The following is an 18,518-nucleotide window of genomic DNA, read 5'->3' on the forward strand; positions in this document are numbered from 1 at the left end:
GATTTTACTCACTACTAATTATCAAAAGTTTTGTTTGAGAGAGATGGCCGCATATTACAAAGAAATATTAACAACACTGGTCATAATGATGCAATTTATAAGAGAGATAAATTGGCACTTTCAAAAGCTCACTTTTAAATCGTCTCTTAACTTTTTTTTTCTAGCTGATTCTAGAAACAACACCATTTTTTACATGCTTGAATATCACAACCTTTGGTGATGAAGTCTGAAATGAGGACTTAATTAGACTTAATTAGACTTGGATTTCTTTTGAAATTGTTTGGCAGTGACTGTCGGCAAAACATAAATTCGTACTGCTGGACTGACACTCCAAATAGAAATGTATTGATTTATATTTAATGCTTGATGTTTAATGTTCACAGCGACTACATAATACACTGTCATCTTTTGAACCGTGGCCCTGCACCGATGCATTGATTTTGTTTAACTGTTGATTGTTTTTTGTTGTTGTCAACTCAATTGTTTAGTCTGCTTTGACCTCATGTACAAATGCTAACGTTTTAATCCGCCCCATCTACAATTACAGTATTTGCTCTTTCAATCGCACAAGTATTGAGGACTATTCATTCTGAATAGTCTTGTTTTTGTTAAGACTTTAAGTCAAGTCAAGTCATGTTTATTTGTGACGCCATTAATCACAATGAGTCTCAAAGGGCTGCACAGACCACGGATTATTGCAAACCATAGACTTTTTTTTACAAATCCGACATGAGGGCAAGGAAAAACCTCAACATGAGGAAAATGAAGAAACCTTGAGAAGGGACCGCACATGAGGTAATCCCCCTTCCAGGATGACCAGGCTCCAACGGATGTTGCAATAACAAATAATACACAGATATTGTCAACGATAAATATAGGTCATTTATAAACTAGAGAACTGAGGTTGCAGATCTAATCTCAGGTGAAAGAGCACTCCAAAGCACCGGGGCCCGAATGGAGAATGCTCTCCAACCTGCGGATATCATCTTGGCTCTTGGAATCACTAGCAGACCAGAATTTTCAGAGCGGCGGCTTCGGGCCGGAACATAGGGGGAAATTAAATCTGAAAGATATGAGGGAATTGACATCCTTGATATCTTATTTCCAAGGACTTAGCTATTTTACAAGGTGAAACAGCTCTTTTCAATCGCATCTTTGTGAGAATTGTATTTTCGTGAAGATTTTTGCCAGTTTCTGTCACATTTTAACCTGTCGCCGTCTTCCCTCTCCATTAGGGAACGGCGATAGTTGGAAATGAGATTCATGGATTGAAGGTGAAACATTTGCATGTGGGAGGAGTGTTGGGCTCAGGAGAGGTCCAGAATGGGATCAGAGGGTGCATACAGGTGAGATCTGATCAGTGTTTCTCAAATCTTGTCTGTCATGGTCCCCTTTGAAAGAAGAAATCCTCTCGTGCGCTCCAACCATAAATGTTATCATTTTTATATAAAATTGTTTTAAGTACACATCTGATCACAATGTAAATATGGACCAACGTGCACGTCCGTGCCGCTTACGCACATTTATTACAGCGATACTCTCAACATGAGAAGAGCTCATAATAAACTTGCATCTTATTTAGTTAATATCATGTTATTAATATTATTACTGTATTTTTATGTGTAATTGCTATGTGTTTTATAGTTATTTAGCGTTCACTTGGATACTTTTGAGAGGATTGGAGCGCACCAATTCCTTTTTAACTATTTCATATTGGGAAAGTTTGCTTGTTACACAAGCAGTTTGAGCTATGAGCCCGATCCTTTGACTTCTTCTTACGGACTTAAAAGAGAAAACATTGGATTTTTTCTTGCCATGCTGGTTGCATGTCTGGCCAAAATAATAAACTAAACAATTTAACTAGTTACTCTATTCCAGGGGTCAGCAACCTTTTCGGTGCGGAGTGCCACTTTCAAATTTCCTTGTAAATCAGTGTGCCACACCAAGATTAATGACTTGCACAACATTTTTTTTTAATATCCAACAGAGCTGTCATTTTACACCAGTCCAAGTATACAACATGGATAGACATTTTAATCATATAACTCAGAGTTTTTCAACCCTTTTTGAATTAAGGTACACTTTTATTTATAAAAAAGTTCCGTGGCACACCGTCCGTCGAAAATGTTTGAAAATGAAGTTATGTCAAATATTTCACTGTACTACCTCATAAGCAGATACTTAGTGTATAAAAAGAAGAAAATCATACTTAATAGTATAGATTTAGTATAAAAAAGAATGATGTGCTTTATGATTTTATTTTTTACAGTACAATCTTAAACCGTTTCTTAAACACATTTATTTAAGTTATTAAGTGTACTGAGCTACCTCTTGAGCAGATAATTAGTATAGAAAAAGTATATGACAATCTACTGCCACCTACTGATATGGATGACTATTACAGTTCCTCGTCTGAAGAGTGCAAAAATACTGAATAATGGCCTAAATTTTTGGAAAGAAAAAATTCCACTATTCTTGTGAATCAATTAACTAAAATATGAATGTGAACAACACGTGGAAAGGCCTGTAGCCATTCTGACTTCAAATTTTTACCACAAGAATTAACCAGAATCAACCATTCTTCATCCACTATAGACTACAATCAAAAAACGTAATATGGTCAGTTACTATACCATTCATCAATGATATCTTGTTGCAGAAAACATCAAAACTTGAGATAGCTGCAGCAAGGCAGAAGGCACGCGCGCGCACGCACATACGCACTCACACGCTTCTTTAAAATATTCGCCATCAGTAAATGGTTTTGCGTGCTTTGCTATTTAGTGAGCAATTTATTAGATAGCTTCAGTGGTGGTGTTTTTAGTAGCGTCAAAGGTTTTTAGGGTCTGTGTTTGTTTGCCGTATCTGGACCCAGCGCGTATTAATTTCTCTGCGTTTAATTCATGTTCATGTTTCGTCTTGTAATGACGTTTAACACTTGATGCACGAGGCTCAACGTTCTCGGGGCATAATGCACAAAAAAGCGCGGTCATTTTTTGCACAAAGCCCCAGTCATCTGTCCATGCTGACTGGAGAGAGCGATATCTTTTCGCTCGAGGAGCCGTCATGATTCGTTCATTTATCGCGCGTGTGTATTTCGTTGGCTGAGTCTCTCTTTCTCTATCTCTCTCTCTGCGAGGTGCCGTGCAAACTCACATTGAAAAACCCACGTTAAGCCTAACGTAAATCTTTTACATAACATGGCGCGCAACTGAAGATGCCTAAATTTCAGGTAAATGCACTTTAAAAAAAAATAATTATTATTTGGCCGTGCGCTTGCGTACCACTTGTTAAGCCGCTGGCGTGCCACTGCTGGCACGCGTGCCATAGATTTCCAACCCCTGCTCTATTCGATCTGGTGATCTAACGCGTCCCTCCCTGACGGAGCTTTGCGTCCTCCCATTCGAGAAGCACCGAACGAGATATACAAATTATCCTGCTCATGAGGAGATTATTTGTTCATTTTGAAAAAATAAACGGCAATCAAACTGTTTGTAGGGTGTTCGCTTAGGAGTCAGACCGGACTCCCCCTCTCTACCGCGCCCCTCCAGATCCGTCAAAGTGGAAATTGGCTGCAGCGTGGGCAACCCTTGCATCTCATCTGCTTGTCCCGCCCACAGCCGTTGTTCCGACCAATGGGAGCGGCATACGTGCGAGTGTGAAGCTGGTAAGTGTCTCTGAGAGTCCCTTTGAGATGTAAATCATACTTCATACATCATACATATGGACAAATAAACTCTCCTACACAGTCATACCCATGCAAACACATGACTATAGTCTCTCATACACTACTATACTACTATAACTATGCTTTCACACACATACTAATATACTCTCACACATATACTATTATACTCTCATGCACACACACACCTCTACACTTTCACTCACGTACTACTATATTCTCACATACATACTACTATACTCCCAACATGCACATTACTATAAACTGTCTCACACACACACTACCATACTCCCACACACACCCGCTTCTATAGACACTCACCCACTCATTCACTCATTCACTCTCTTACTCACTCACTCAGTATTTTCGCAGACACCAATATTCTTTCCTACACATCGTTAAAATTGTTATTACTACTGTATAGGGGTTTTTCACATCTAACTTTTGGTAACCATGGCAATGCACACTGATCTATGTATATGTTGTACAGTTTGATGACAAACTTGCTTCTAGTATTGTAAATGTGTGAGAAAGTATAGTAGTACGTGTAAGAGAGAGTGTCGTAGTGTGTGTATGAGAGTCTTGTGGTATGTTTAAGCGGGCATAGTAATGTGTGTATGAGAGAATAGTACTATGTGTGACAGAATATATAAACCCCTCAATGATCGTTATATAATCAAATCTTGCATCCCTGAGTCATAAATGAATTGTGAGCCTCCAAAAAGACCTACAGCCTGCTAGTTACGGCACATTTTTTATTCCATAATTTACTAGTCCGGTCTCCATGAAATTGTTTTTTCTACCATGTGGCCCTCGGATTAGACGCCCCCCCATCTACTGTCTTACCGGATGTTTTTGACCATAACGAACTTAAGTAGACCAGATGGATTGTGGTCAATATAAGTATGAGGGAGAAGAAAGTTTGACGATAGTTGTGAACCAAAGATAAGTTTGGAAAATGAGAGCATTAGCCGAGAGCAAAAATGGTGGAGCAAAAGAATTGTATGTGTGTCAGTGTGTGCACGTAGGCAACGGAAGACGTATTGCAATTTGATGCCTTGGGCCTGGCAACGGAAGAATAGAGACAGTCTAGTTCCTGTGGTGTCCTTCGCTAGCCCATCAGCTAGCCTTTAGATTATTTGCACAGACAGTCATATACTATAAATATGTCTTTAACAATCCTGCACATGCCTGTGTTTACTTAAGACTGTAGCCTCGTTACCTTTCATCATCACCATCATTAAAAATGAAAAATGTTGTACAAGTGCTTTTGTCTCTGAGTGCAGCTTGGAGACAAATAAAAGTTTAATAATGGCGGGGGTGGGTAGGGGGTGAAATAATGAGGGAGGTATTCAGCTGCTTTATAATTCCCTTTCATTTGTGAGACATCCAAATGGCTGCGTGCATATTTGGTCCAGTATAATAAAGTACAAACTATATAAAACAGTGGAAACTTTTTCCCCCTGTAAGAATGCTGTAATAAGAATCTGTAATCTCCTCTTCCGCACACATATATATAAAGATAATACACAGATATGATATGGATGGGTGCTACCAGGCTGTACTTGCCAAAGTCACACCACAGGAAATTATGCCTCTATGACCCTAGTGGTTAAGGGAACCAACCAACCAACCACTGTGGCACAGTTCTGAGGTCATGGGATCTCTTCCAGCCTTCTTGAGTGGAGTTTGCATGTACTCTCTGTGCTTGTTTGGGTTTCCTCGGGCGCTCCGGTTTCCTCCCACATTTAAAAGACATGTCAGGGTAATTGGCCGGTTCAAGTTGTCCGTAGGAGTGAATGAGCGAGTGAGATGTCTGTTTTTGAGTGCCCTGCGACTGGTTGGTAACCAGTTTGGGGTGCCCACTGCCCGAAGACAGCTAGGATGGAGCATAGAAATCAATGGATTTTGAACTTGCAAGAAGAACAGGGGAGAGCCCAAACCTCAGGTAAGAAATTCCAGGCAGTTTTGAAAGCCCTCCCCTCTCCTAAACCCTTTCATTTTTTTATCTTCTAGGTTGAAAAAAGCAGATTCACCCTTAAGGGTCTGGAAATAAAGGAACAGCAACATGGTTGGCCAATAGGGACAACAATGTTAATGGTTAATAGTAGCCGAAGTAATGAACAACAGTGAGGTATAATTGTCAAAAATAACAAACTGGCATCCTATGAAATCTCCTTTGCAGGTTTCTATTTTTAAAAACTGAATAAACTTATCATTCCCCAAATAATAGTGTTTGGTTTCTGTTTGAGCACATGTAAAATCTCAGTTTTATCATGAATTATTGATTATTTTCCTGATAGGTCTACAGTTTAGTAGACACTCAAATTAAGGAGCGTAGGCATCAATGGATTTTGAACTTGCAAGAACAGGGGAGAGCCCAAACCTCAGATAAGAAATTCTAGCCTATTCTAAAAGCCCTTTTATTTGATCAAATCTCCTAAACTTCCATCCATCCATGATTTGCATCGCTCATCCTCAGTAGGGTCGCGTGGGTGCTGGAGCGGTCTTTGGGCAGTGGGCAGGGGACACCCTGAACTGGTTGCCAGCCAGTCGCAGGGCACTCTGAGACGGACAACCATTCACTCGCACATTCACACCTAGGGATAATTTGGACCGGCCAATTAACCTCACAAGCATGTTTTTGGAATGTGGGAGGAAACCAGAGTTACCGGAGAAAAAACACCCAAGCACGGGGAGTACATGCAAACTGCAGAGGAAGGTTGATAGCTGGATGCAAACTCCGATTTGATCCCATGACCTTAGAACTCTGCCACGGACGCGCATACCACTCACCCGCCATGCCGCCCATCCCCTAAACAGTGTGGGAATCAATAGTGTCAATGATGTAAGCAGTGCATTATAGTAAAAAAAACGAACAACAGTGAGGTATAAAAGTCAAAATAACAAACTGGCATCCTATGCAATCTCTTTTGCAGGTGTTCAATATTCAAATGTGTTTATTGTTTATGTTGTTCATTTATTGTTTAAGTTCACCCCTAATTACTTAATTTTCTTCACTTATATTTTTTTTAGAGTATTAGAGACTTAATTGACAATATCAAAATCTAAAGTTTTACATTTTGCCGGGCGAGGTAGTATGGGTACAATCCAGATATTGCAATCACAGATAGCTACATGAAGTCTAATTACAATCTTTTCCACCATTTCTAATAAAACGACTGCCAGTCACCAACTGCTTAATGACAAAAGAAATGAACCAACGCTGCCAGCGGATTTGATCGATATCTGGCTTTGATGTACGACAACAACCTTTCCAGCACACTGCAATTATTATTAACTCTGTATTACAAACCCAGAAAAGCCAGAGCAGGGGTGTGGAAAGTATCGCTTGGGAGGCAAGTATGGCTCTTTTCATGTGTACATATGGCTAAGAGATCAAATCTGAGCTGTGTTTATCTTCCTATTGTTCCAATTGTACTATATGCAAAGCTAAAACGGTTGGTGCTTAGTTCGGTCCAGAATCAAAGTTTCTCAGATCACAAAGCCGGTAGGGCCGTAGGGGCACCAACTCCTGTGGTGTGTCTTGGGCAAGTACAACCTGGTGTCTCCCATCCCTCTCCGGGCTGTTTCTGTTTGTATGGGTTTTCTTCCCCCACATGAAACAGATGGTATTGGTTTCCATGGTTACCAGAATATATTGGGTATCACTCCAACTAGAGTTTACAGCAAGGGGTGGGAACCCTTTATGACCCGAAAAGCGATGAAAGTAAAATATTTAGTTGTTATTTTTTTTAAAGAAAAAGAGAGAACAATACGATATATTTTTAGACGTAACTCAACAAAACCGCCAAACCCTCTCTCCAGACAAAAGCTTATTTTATTTCACTGTGTGACGTTAAAAAACATGTACGAAGTACGAACGCCAAAGCCTGTTTCCCATATAGACATAAATTCGACACTCAATTATTGTCTCCCTCCCGCAATTACTTGTTGAGGTTCATTTTGACATCCATTTTGGTACTAAATAATGGTTTCAAAACAAGATGCAAGCAAAGTTATTTTCTAAAAATGTCACAAAATACTGCAAAAGAGAAGGATACCGACGGAAGACAGGCAGAAGGGTGTGCGTGCAATGAGTGCATAGATCCGCCCCACGTGCCCATTAGAGGGGGCGGAGCTAAACACACCTGTATCCATCTCGTTTGCGATATTTTGTGACATTTTTACAAAAGATCCCTGCTTGCACCTTGTTTTGAAACAATAATAATGGTGAACCTTGGCGATTTTAAATAAATACAGGAGGGAGACAAATTTTAAGCGGTAACTTTGTTGATATGGAACACAGGCTTTAATAGATTTGATCAAATCATCAAACGTCATAAAGTGAAATAAGATACATTTAAGAATTGGTGTTTGTCTGGAGAGCAGGTTTGGCGGTTTTGTTGAATTTTGTCTTAGAATATATGGTATGGCTCCTGCCACCCAAAAGAAGAATAAAATAATTTGCTTTCATGGCCCTTTGGCCCAATATGGGGTCCAGCCCCTGCACTAGAGGTTAATTCCCCAATGATTTACACAATAATCCTATTATACAATGCTATGTTTTGGTTACAAACGATCAAGTTCTGATTCATGTGATTTTGCAATTGTGCGGCAGCACGGTGACAGGATGTTAAAAAATTGCAATCGGTAGATTCATGTCGTAAAAAGAATTCCACTGGAAGCTCACCTTTCTAGAAAAAGAAAAAACTATTGGAAAACCGACTGCTGCAGTATTGTCTATTTGGACAGCCTGAAACGGTTCCATTTCAGCGTGTCTCCTTTTCTTTCGTATATTGTTGTCTCGGGGCCGTGTCATTAAAAGTACCCGAACAAAGCCAAGGCCGTTGTCAGTGTGCTCCTGTCAGTTGCCATGGTGAACGGAGGAGATATATATGACTGATGGTGGCGTGTAGGAGTGTGTGCACGGTTGTACACGTTTCATCGTGTGTGCTGAAATTACGAGTGCAAAAACAATACGGGTTGTATAAAATAAAATAGACCACACTGACGTAGAATGGATATAATGTAGGGATGTCTATTCTCAGATTGTGTTTTGCTTTCATATAAAATAAGAAAACACCTCAGCGCCAGTATCATCTTTCATTTATTTTTTGCACAACTAACCCTCGTTTTGTGATAGGGGTCATCACAGACGCTTTCTGGGTTTTAAATGCATACAAAAACCACATACATATGTTTATTACATCTAGGCTTCTTGACTTGTCAGGAATGTCTATCAAAATCAAATTAAAAAGAAAATCACTACATTATAAAATGCTCAAAGGGAAATCGTCACATTTGTAATAATAGGCTTGGTTTAACTGCAATGAAAACAAAATTATAAAACACATAGCCAAAACTGAAATCGTAAGTGGACTGGACATATTGTGAATCAACTGCTAAAAGTAAATGTAAATGGTCTGCATTTATAGGGCGCTTTTCAAGTCACTAAAGGGCGCTTTACAATGTGCTTCACACTTTCCCTTTTACACACTAATTAACCGATAGCAGCGTCAGCAATGCAAGGCAACTACCTGCTCATCGGGGGCATTAGGGATTCAGTGTCTTGCCCAAGGACACTTCAACATATAACACGGAGGAGCTGGGAATCGGACCTGCGACCTCGTGATCCCAAGACGAGCGCTTTACCTCCTGAGCTACTGCCAGTAATATCTCTGCTAAAAATACACTAAAAGCGTCTTTTTTTTTGCCACACATGCATCTTAACACATACTTGCATAGAAGTCCTTCCACACTTACTCTAATTTGGTTATTTGATTAGGAACGAGTTATTAATTTTGTCCCTTCCTGGCTGTTGTTTATTTAGTCTTGCAAATACATATTTTCTGTTTTAACTTTTCATTTTGTATTTGTATTAAAGTTCATCCATCCATCCATCCATTGTCTTCCGCTTATCCGAGGTCGGGTCGCGGGGGCAGCAGCGTTAATAGGGAAGCCCAGACGTCCCTATCCCTAGCCACTTCCTCCAGCTCATCCGACGGGACCCCGAGGCGTTCCCAAGCCAGCCGAGAGACATAGTCTCTCCAACGTGTCCTGGGCCGCCCCCGGGGCCTCCTGCCGGTGGGACATGCCCGGAACACCTCCGAGGGAGGCGTCCAGGAGGCATCCTTATTAGATGCCCGAGCCACCTCAACTGGCTCCTCTCAACGCGGAGGAGCAGTGGCTCTACTCCGAGTCCCTCCCGGATGACTGAGCTTCTCACCCTATCTCTAAGGGAGAACCCAGCCACCCTGCGGAGGAAACTCATTTCGGCCGCTTGTATCCGGGATCGAGTTCTTTCGGTCATGACCCAAAGTTCATGACCATAGGTGAGGGTAGGAACGTAGATCGACCGGTAGATCGAGAGCTTTGCCTTTCGGCTCAGCTCCCTCTTCACCACGACAGACCGGTACAGGGTCCGAATGACGGCAGACGCTGCACCGACCCGTCTGTCGATCTCCCGTTCCATCCTACCCTCACTCGTGAACAAGACCCCAAGATACTTGAACTCCTCCACTTGGGGCAAGACCTCCTCCCCGACACGGAGGGAGCATACCACCCTTTTCCGACTGAGAACCATGGCCTCGGACTTGGAGGTGCTGATCCCCATCCCGGCCGCTTCACACTCGGTTGCGAATCGCTCCAGCGAGAGCTGAAGATCACGGGCTGAGGAAGCCAACAGCACCACGTCATCTGCAAAAAGCAGTGACGCAATGCTGAGGCCCCCAAACCGGACTCCATCCCCGCCAAGGCTGCGCCTAGAAATTCTGTCCATAAAAGTTATGAACAGAATCGGTGACAAAGGGCAGCCCTGGCGGAGCCCAACCCTCACCGGGAACGAATCCGACTTATTGCCGGCAATGCGGACCAGACTCTGGCACCAGGCATACAGGGACCGCACAGCCCGGATAAGACTGTGCGGTACCCCATACTCCCGAAGCACTCCCCACAGGGCCTCCCGAGGAACACGGTCGAATGCCTTCTCCAAGTCCACAAAACACATGTAGACCGGACAGGCAAACTCCCATGCACCCTCAAAGACCCTGAAGAGTGTATAGAGCTGGTCCAGTGTTCCACGGCCAGGACGAAAACCACACTGTTCCTCCTGAATCCGAGATTCGACTTCCTGGCGGACCCTCCTCTCCAGTACCCCTGAATAGACCTTACCAGGGAGGCTGAGAAGTGTGATTCCCCTGTAGTTGGAACACACTCTCCGGTCCCCCTTCTTAAAGACGGGAACCACCACCCCAGTCTGCCAGTCCAGAGGCACTGTCCCCGATGTCCACGCGATGTTGCAGAGGCGCGTCAACCATGACACGCCCACAACATCCAGTGCCTTAATGAAGTCTGGGCGGATCTCATCGACCCCCGGGGCCCTGCCACCGAGGAGTTTTTTGACAACCTCGGTGACTTCAACCCCAGTGATACGAGAGCCCAACCCAGAGTCCTCAGGCTCTGCTTCCCCAGAGGAAGACGTGCCGGTGGAATTGAGGAGGTCTTCGAAGTACTCCGCCCACCGATTCACAATGTCCCGGGTCGAGGTCAGCAGCGCCCCATCGGCACTATACACAGTGTCGATGGCACACCGCTTCCTCCCCCTAAGACGTCGGATGGTGGACCAGAATTTCCTCGAAGCCGTTCGAAAGTCGGCTTCCATGGCCTCGCCAAACTCCTCCCATGCCCGAGTTTTTGCCTCGGCAACCGCCAAAGCCGCATTCCGCTTGGCCAGCCGATACCTGCCAGCTGCTTCCAGAGTCCCACAGGCCAGGAAGGCCCGATAAGACTCCTTCTTCAGCTTGACGGCATCCCTCACCGCCGGTGACCACCAACGGGTCTGAGGGTTGCCACCGCGGCAGGCACCGACTACCTTGCGGCCACAGCTCCGATCAGCCGCCTCGACAATGGAGGCGCGGAACATGGTCCACTCGGACTCAATGTCCCCCGCCTCCCTCGGGACATGGGCGAAGTTCTGCCGGAGGTGTGAATTGAAACTTCTTCTGACAGGAGATTCTGCCAGCCGTTCCCAACAGACCCTCACAACACGCTTGGGTCTGCCGGGTCGGGCCGGCATCTTCCCCCACCATCGAAGCCAACTCACCACCAGGTGGTGATCAGTTGACAGCTCCGCCCCTCTCTTCACCCGAGTGTCCAGAACATGCGGCCGCAGGTCCGACGAAACGATGACAAAGTCGATCATCGAACTACGGCCTAGGGTGTCCTGGTGCCAAGTGCACATATGGACACCCTTATGTCTGAAAATGGTGTTCATTATGGACAGACCATGACGAGCACAGAAGTCCAATAACGAAACACCACTCGGGTTCAGGTCAGGGGGGCCGTTCTTCCCAATCACGCCCCTCCAGGTCTCACTGTCATTGCCCACGTGAGCGTTGAAGTCTCCCAGCAGTACGAGGGAGTCCCCAGGGGGCGCGCTCTCAAGCACACCCTCTAAGGACCCCAAGAAGGGTGGGTACTCCGAACTGCTATTTGGTGCATAAGCACAAATAACAGTCAGGACCCGTCCCCCCACCCGAAGGCGGAGGGAGGCTACCCTCTCGTCTACTGGGGTGAACCCCAACGTACAGGCGCCGAGCCGTGGAGCAATTAATATGCCCACACCGGCTCTGCGCCTCTCACCACGGGCAACTCCAGAGTGGAAGAGAGTCCAACCCCTCTCGAGAGGACTGGTACCAGAGCCCAAGCCGTGCGTAGAGGTGAGTCCGACTATATCTAGTCGGAATTTCTCAACCTCACGCACCAACTCGGGCTCCTTCCCTGCCAGAGAGGTAACGTTCCATGTCCCAAAAGCCAGTTTCTGTAGCCGGGGATCGTCGCGCCAAGGACCCCTCCCTTGGCTGCTACCCAGCTCTCTGCGCACCCGACCCCTTTGGCCCCTCCTACAGGTGGTGAGCCCATGGGAAGAGGGTCCCACGTCGTCCCTTCGGGCTGTGCCCGGCCGGCCCCCGTGGGTAAGGGTCCGGCCACCAGGCGCTCGCCAGCGGACCCCACCTCCAGGCCTGGCTCCAGAAGGGGGCCCCGGTAACCCGCGTCCGGGCGAGGGAAATCGAGGACCAAAGTTTTCTCTCAGTATTAAAGTTGTATCGCTGAAATAATGATTCCAATGATTTGTTCTTGAAATAAATATCGATGAGTCGAAACCAACCCTAACATTATTGATGTTGTCACAATTAAATTATCAAAAAGAAAAATTGAAATGAAAACTTTTTTATTAGAAATGTTGTAATACCCATATGTAACAGCCAGGTAGCACAATATTTGAAATATCTATATATTTACTTTAAGGTTCATTTTAACGTTTTTTAAAATTGAAATCGAGATGCAGAAAAAAATGCCCAGAAACCCACACGAAAAATCAGAAAAAACAGTATTTTCATTGGTAAGGAAACTTAAAAAGAGTAGGGAGTGAGACAAGTGAGTAGTTGCCTGTGTTGACCGGTGTGAGACAGGAGTGTGTGATGTCACCATGACTGTTTGATGTGTACATGGATGGTGTGGTGAGAGAGGTGAATGCAAGAGTATTTGGCTGAGGTGTAGAGATGAGGGATAACAGTGGAACAGAGTGGCAGGTAAGTCAGTTGTTGTCTGCAGATGCCACAGCGCTTGTGGCTGATTCAGAGGAAACATTGAGAAGGTTGGTAATGGAGTTTGGAAGAGTGTGTGATAGGCGTAAGTTATCTGTGAATGTTGGCAAGAGTAGGAAGATGAAGTGTTCACGGGATGGAGTGGGCATGGCGTTGGAAATAAGGTTGAATGGACAGGTGCTGGAAGAAGTTGAAAGCTTTAGGTACTTGGGTTGCGATTTGGCTGCAGTTGGTGGAATGGAGTGTGAGGTATTGCACAGAGTGAATCAAGGAAGCAAAGTTTTGGGTGCTCTGAGGAGAGTGATGAACAACAAGAGTATGAGTATGGATGTTGAGAAAGGATTGTGGGAGAGTGTGATTGTGCCGACCGTGTTGAATGGTGCAGAGACTTGGAGCCTGAATGCAGATTTGAGAAGAAAATTAAATGTTTTTGAGATTAAGTGTTTGAGGAGTATGTTAGGAGTGACAAGATTGGATAAATTGACAAATGAAATTGTGAGAGACAGAACTGGAGTAGTAGTGGAACTAAGCAAGCGTGTGGACAAGGGAGTACTCAGTTGGTTTGGAAACATTGATGAGAAGCGAATGTTGAAGAGGATCTACGGATCAGAAGTCAATGGAAGGAGACCAAGAGGAAGGCCACGATTCACGTGGATGGAAGGGGTTATGAGTGCACTGCAGGAAAGAGGTCTAAATATGATGGAAGCTAGAGCTCTTGTTGGTGATAGGAATGAGTGGAGAAGTGTTGTGAAAGGATAGTGGGATGTTTGGACGAGTGCTAAAGGATCGGCTAGGCACCCTTATGATGCGGCAGGGGTAAACCAGTGAAGGCTGTCGGGCACTGCTGTTAAACAGAAGAGTGTGTTGTGTCACCCTGACCCGAGTGACATGGCCGATCCCTTGTGTCCCGTTTCATCTGGAGGGACGAAAGCATGACCAACTTAGGTGCCGAGGTGCTTAACTTGTTTGGGTGTTTGGGTTGTTGAGGTTAGTTTTGGGTTGGCCACGGCCAGTAACACAAGACGGGGGTTAGACGTCAAGTAATATTCATTTGCATAGCCCTTAATCACAAGGAGTCTTAAAGGGCTGCTCACTATAGACTATGATTAAACCATTCCCTGATCTAAAACCTGCATAAGGGCAAGGGAAAATTAAAAAACCTCAACGTCTCCACAAATACAAAAGTAAAAAGTTTATCGCTGGTTTTGATGTTAATTGGTGTCGATTTTATTCAATTTCAAATGCGGTGATATTTATTTTCTGTGTGCTTAGCAAATGCTTGCAAAATATTTATACAGAACGCTCCTGCCAAACAATCACAACGTTTGTTTCTCGTTTTCAATGAATAATATTGGTATGGTTCAAGGGAAACATATAGCTCTAATGATGAATTTTATCCCACGAGCATGGCGTACATGATAGGATGATTTGTCAGTCTGGATTTTGATGCTGTGGGCATCTTCTTTTTGCAGGTTACTATGGAAAAAGCTGCACTGACGCTTGCCATCTGAATCCTTGTGAAAACAACGCTCAGTGCCACAGGAAACCCAGCTCGTCACACGGTTATATTTGTGACTGTGGTGACAACCACTATGGACAGTATTGCCAGAACAGGTACGTGTGCCGGTTCTAGTAGATGCATTCATCAGTGGGATTACGCAACAGTTCCAGGACCGATTTCTGTCCGAATTTGTGCAGGGTTTTCTGATCAAGTTCCTGTCTTTAAAAAAAAAAAAACATTCATATATCGTGATTATAATTGCTGCTCTTTTTGTAAGTGTACTTTCCTCCTCACTTCCTTTCTTCCTTTTTAATCCTCTTTTCTTTTTCCCCCTCTCCCATTCTTTTGATCATTCTCTCTCACTGTCTTCCCTTATTTCTTTCTGTTTCCATCTCTGTCTTTCTCTTTTTCTTTCCTTTTTTCCTCCATTTCTCTCTTTCCATTGTGCTTTCTCTATTTCACTTTTTCTCCTCTTTTCTGCCTCTCTTAACTTTTCTCTCTCTCTTATTTTGTCTCCTTTGATCTGTTTTTAACTCTCTCTCTTTCTCTCTTTCTCTTAAACCTACTAGTCTGGCCCCAATGAGATTTTTCATCTAGCACCTGGCCCCCAGCTAAAACAAGTTTGACAACCTTGGTTTAAATTTAGGCTGAAAACACGCTTATATTCTAAAGCTGATTACCTCATGTTAGGCCCCTTCTCAAGGTTTCCTAATTTGCTCATGCTGAGGTTTTGTTTTTGTTTTTCCAGGATAGGTTTTAGACCGGGGGATGGTGTAATAATATTTTTTTAGTCTGTGTTCTTGTTATTAAGGGCTATACAAATAAACATGACTTCACTGAAAATCTATACACAGTAATTAAATATTTGGACTGGTTTGTTGTCTGACAATGTTTTTACGGCCTGACCCGGAGGCACTCTAGCAAAATTAAGTGCTCAATAAATAATTTTAACCAAAATGTATTGACCAATTAAATTAAAGAGTCTAATTTATTTCATGTTAAACTCATCTCGCCTGTTTGAAGCACCACATTTGTGTTTCAGATAATGATATCCGGGAAACAGAATGAAAAACATTTTCAGTCTCAATTTGAAGGATTGGCTACACAGCATTTTAAGAGAATATTATCTACCAGAAGGCGCTTAATCGGTGTAATTGGGACAAGTGTGTTTAATCAACCAATACTTTTCTCTAATTTGCTTCACCCTTTATCATGACATTTTGGACAGCAACCAATGTCAGGTGATTCCAGTTTTCTACATTCATATTCCACCATGGGTATTTTTTCTGTGTCATCCTGGTTTGGGAGCTTTGGTTTTTGTTTCTGGGTTCTAGCAGTTTTATTGTTTTCGACCATTTTTACTTTGTTGATGAATTTATTCTTAAATTCCATCTTTTTGAGAACCATGCTTTGTTTCGGTCCACCGCAATTCATAACATTGAAGTCATTTTTAGTATAACAAAAATCCCTTCCACACTCTAAAAAACAAAAAGCAGGAATTGTTTTTTTTTATATCGTTTTTATCTTCAATGGCTGTACACAGTATTTACACATGACTCACTGTTTGGGGCTTTTGATTCTTTGCTAAGGTCAATAAAAATTACCTGAAGCAGGCCAGATATTCATCAGACATCTAAAATTGATGTAGGTAGACATAAAATATTCTTGTTACAAAGAAGGAAAATAAGGTAAAAAATGCAGTGCTGACGTCAATTACTGTGGTTAAGGTGTTAAGGTCCTATTTTATCAATCACAGATATGTTTTTAATTGAACAGTTTTTTTGTATCCAGTGTATATAATTAAGTACTCCACCAATTTAAAAGTCTTATTTTCTCATTTAGGATTGACCACCAGTGTCCAAGAGGTTGGTGGGGATCTCCCACTTGTGGGCCTTGTCAATGCAACGCCAGTAATGGCTTCGACCCCGACTGTAACAAAACAAGTGGACACTGTCGCTGCAAGGTAAGACACCAGTGGTGGGCTATGAGGGCCTGCAAAGCCTTCTCTGCTGGCCTAAAAAAAGCTGAATCATGTGATGTTAATTATATTTTGTCCATCAATACTTATTGAATGATTTCAAATTGTCTGTCAGCTTCCTGTCATCGATTCTCCCTAGTTATCCTGCTTCCAGATATTTGCTTTCATATTTAGGCATTTACTCAATCACATTTTAGCCATTACATGTTTATAGGCTCCGAAATCTACCCGGAGATCTTCACAAAAAAATTTGAAGGCCTCAGGAATAATATCAGTCATGAGAAAGCTGTTGGTTTAGCCAGTCAGATTCTAAGTTGATGTCTGAAAGCCCTCTAGAAATGGCTTGAAATATGGCACCACTTTCACAAACCTACTCGCTATCAAATCCCTCTGGCCAACGGCCTTTCATCAAGGAAAAGTGCATCGCTGTGTTTTTTTAAAAGCGAACGGTTGAACAACTCCAAAGCAAATAAGCCTTTCACAAGCATGAAAATGGTTTGTTCGCCACTTTCAGGCTAGAGGTAAAATATTAATTCAGAGCCCAAGCCCCTCCTGATCCAAAATTTTTGGTTGAGGCGATATGTTGTGTTCGGGCAGAGCTTCTCTCTTGCTAAACCTTTTTTTTATTCTTATCCACCCATCATTGTTTTTTTTCTCTTATATAGTCATGTTTAACTTGGATTTCCTCACAAAAGACAAACTTAATGTATTGCACATCTATGTCTATTAATCAGATAGAATAAATATGTTTTTATTTCAATCCCTCTATTCCGGGGGTCGGCAACCGGTGGCTCTGGGCCTGCATGCATCTCTTTGGTGCGCCCTAGTGGCTCCCTGGCGCTTTTTCAAAAATGTTTAATAAACCTGACACAAATGTAAAACGATACAGGATTCTTAACTTTTTCCAATGAATACAATTATATACAGTAAACCTATACTGTATATATGCAGTATGTGTTGCCTTCATTATAAGGCTTATATAAAGCTATTAATTTTTGCGGCTCCAAACTGCTGCTGTGTTTTTTTTTTTTGGTCCAATATATGGCTCTTCTGACATTTTGGGTTTCCAGCCCCTGCTCTATTTTAAACCCTACTAATATATTTTGGTCAATTAACTAAAACTGAAAATTGTGATGATGGAAGTTTCATTCCAATGTCAGCAAATGAGTTTTGTGTCAAAGCAAAGCTAATACGTGTTTTTTCTCATTATATACCATGTTGTGTGTTTTCAGGAGTTTCACTACCATCCGCGGGGCTCAGACAGCTGCCTACCGTGCGACTGCTACCCGGTGGGCTCTTTCTCACGGACATGTGACCCCGAAAATGGCCAGTGCCCGTGCAGGCCTGGCGTGATTGGTCGTCAGTGCAATACATGTGACAACCCTTTTGCTGAGGTCACAAACTCTGGTTGTGAAGGTGAGGGCCGTTTATGTTCTCATGTGGTAAACCAAAACCTAATTTACGTGTCACTTAGAAAAAATAATGAATCGATCAAAGTTTCGTTCAACTAGCTGCGCAGAGGATTCTCTGCTAAAGCACATGACGCATCAGACAAATGTATTGGCTGTGCTTTTTCCGTATTTATTTATGTATTTTTTTATGAATTGGTCCAATACAATGACAACCCCAAACCTATCAGTGGCTAATATTGATAACAGTCATCCCACATTCCTACTTCATTAGACCAGCGAGTGCTGTTGGAACAATAAAATTGAGAAAGAGCTGAGCTTTCCTATGTGCTGCTTC

The 18,518-nt window shown here is 43.1% G+C and overlaps 1 protein-coding gene across 2 annotated transcripts in view; it reads left to right on the forward strand.

Moving 5' to 3' along the window:
* celsr3 (cadherin, EGF LAG seven-pass G-type receptor 3) overlaps positions 1-18,518 on the forward strand; it is a 143,429-nt gene that overhangs the window by 75,180 nt on the left and 49,731 nt on the right. For both annotated transcript variants that reach the window (XM_088331916.1, XM_088331918.1), the window contains 5 exons: positions 1,236-1,346; positions 3,499-3,667; positions 14,766-14,907; positions 16,637-16,757; positions 18,005-18,188. In XM_088331916.1, coding sequence (XP_088188042.1) covers positions 1,236-1,346; positions 3,499-3,667; positions 14,766-14,907; positions 16,637-16,757; positions 18,005-18,188 — 727 coding nt within the window. The remainder of the gene's footprint in view (positions 1-1,235; positions 1,347-3,498; positions 3,668-14,765; positions 14,908-16,636; positions 16,758-18,004; positions 18,189-18,518) is intronic.

This window comes from Urocampus carinirostris, chromosome 3 (genome assembly GCF_059441175.1).
Source record: "Urocampus carinirostris isolate Australia breed hairy pipefish chromosome 3, RoL_Ucar_1.0, whole genome shotgun sequence".
NCBI lineage: Eukaryota > Metazoa > Chordata > Actinopteri > Syngnathiformes > Syngnathidae > Urocampus > Urocampus carinirostris.